The following is a 1,889-nucleotide window of genomic DNA, read 5'->3' as shown; positions in this document are numbered from 1 at the left end:
AATAAAATTAATTCAAAATCATCCGTGTCAGTTTATAACTTATTACACTTATCAAATTCCAAGTGTTAAAATAAAATTGACTTATCAAATAGTATTTGACAAATACCAAGTGTTAAAATAAAATTGACTTATCAAATTCCAAGTGTTAAAATAAAATTAACTTATCAAATAGTATTTGACAAATACCAAGTGTTAAAATAAAATTGACTGATCGAATATCAAGTGACAAATTAAAATAGACTCATCAAATACTAAACTTCACTCAATGAACACCGGGTGGTAAAATAAAAATAACTTATCAAATACCAAATGATGTTAGAGGAATCAACTAATCAAATACCGAGTGGACCAGCAAATAATTTATCAAATACCGAGTGGACCAGCAAATAATTTATCAAATACCGAGTGGACCAGCAAATAATTTATCAAGTACCAGGTGGAGATCCAAATTTAACAAATAGATAAGTAATAAATATAAGTAAATTTTCTTGAAAAAAAAACATAAAAAAAAAATATATATATAATAATATAGATTTATTTTTGAATAATGAGTCAATTTAATATTGATACATATAATAAGTATAAAAAATCTATTGAGGATATAAATAAAAAATTAATAAATTACGAAGACAAAGTTAATCGTCCACTTCCAACTGATGCACAAGAAAAATTACAAAGAATTAATGCATATAAAACTGAATTAGCAAATGCTTATAACAACTATATTACATATATAGGAGCATATATAAACAAATTTGACTATAAAACGCAAGCAGATTTTGGAAGGACGATTGGAAACATAAAATTACGAATTTTACGAGCATTAAAAGCATTGGATTTGTCATTGCAATTACCAAAAAATTATGAATTAATAGACGTAAATTTGATTGACAGTACCGAAATAGTTTTTAACGAATCATTAAATTCCGAGATTTTTGTTAGAAGTGCGGAACTTTTAAATAACGCTACTTTAATAACAGACGCAGATGGCGCTGTTGGTGGTAAAACTTTAACTTCTAATACAGACAATCAAAACACAGACTTACTGACGAATACAAACGATCGAATAAATACAAACGAAGAAATTAATACAGACGAACAATTTAATACAAACGACATAGCACCTAACGAAGAACAAACACAAAGCACAGTAAACAAAATGGCCATGACCAGAAAAGAATTCCTGCGCTTAGCAGCCTCAATGCTAAACAAATACGACGGAAACCCATTGCAATTGAACGGATTCATTGACTCCGTCGAATTGTTGAAAGAAATGGTCGAAGATGATGACAAAGATGTATTTACAAAACTCGTAAAGTCCAGATTAGAGGGCATTGCTCGCGAAGCAATTAACGACGAACCGGCGAATGTTGATGAAATAATCAGTGATTTAAAATCAAATATAAAAATTGATTCATCAAAAGTGATCGAAGGGCGCATGTTAGCACTTCGCACAGATAAAACTAATTTGGTAAAATTTTCAGAAAGAGCCGAAGAATTAGCCGAAGATTTCAGACGAAGCTTGTTAATTGAAGGTTTTTCTAAGGCTAAAGCCAAAGAACTTTCAATCGAAAAAACTGTCGAATTATGCCGAAAAAACGCGCGTAACGACACAGTCAAAGCGGTAATTGCAGCAACTAAATTCGAATCACCGAAAGAGGTAATATCAAAAATGATTGTTGAAATAAACAATTTGAAACAAGATAGACCGAGTACTTCATACAATAACCGTAATAAGAACAACAAATTTGACAATCGTAATAAAAATAACTATCACCGAAATAATTACAATAATAACAACAACAACAATAACAGAAACAACAACAACGATCGTGGAAATCACAACAATTCCAACAATAACAACAACAACGGCAGTAATAATAACTACA

General features: G+C 29.9%; 1 protein-coding gene across 1 annotated transcript; it reads left to right on the top strand.

Moving 5' to 3' along the window:
• Nucleotides 1–547: 547 nt before the first annotated feature.
• Nucleotides 548–1,874, top strand: LOC116347498 (myb-like protein W; the record flags this gene model as incomplete). Its single annotated transcript, XM_031778095.1, has 1 exon — nt 548–1,874. A coding segment is annotated over exon 1 (1,327 nt), but the record flags the coding sequence as incomplete, so codon positions are not given.
• Nucleotides 1,875–1,889: the final 15 nt, after the last annotated feature.

This window comes from Contarinia nasturtii, unplaced genomic scaffold (genome assembly GCF_009176525.2).
Source record: "Contarinia nasturtii isolate CC-2019 unplaced genomic scaffold, AAFC_CNas_1.1 Cnas_scaffold_1936, whole genome shotgun sequence".
Taxonomy (NCBI): domain Eukaryota; kingdom Metazoa; phylum Arthropoda; class Insecta; order Diptera; family Cecidomyiidae; genus Contarinia; species Contarinia nasturtii.
The sequence above is the reverse complement of the archived record's forward strand: the minus strand, read 5'-3'. Positions and strand labels throughout refer to the sequence as shown.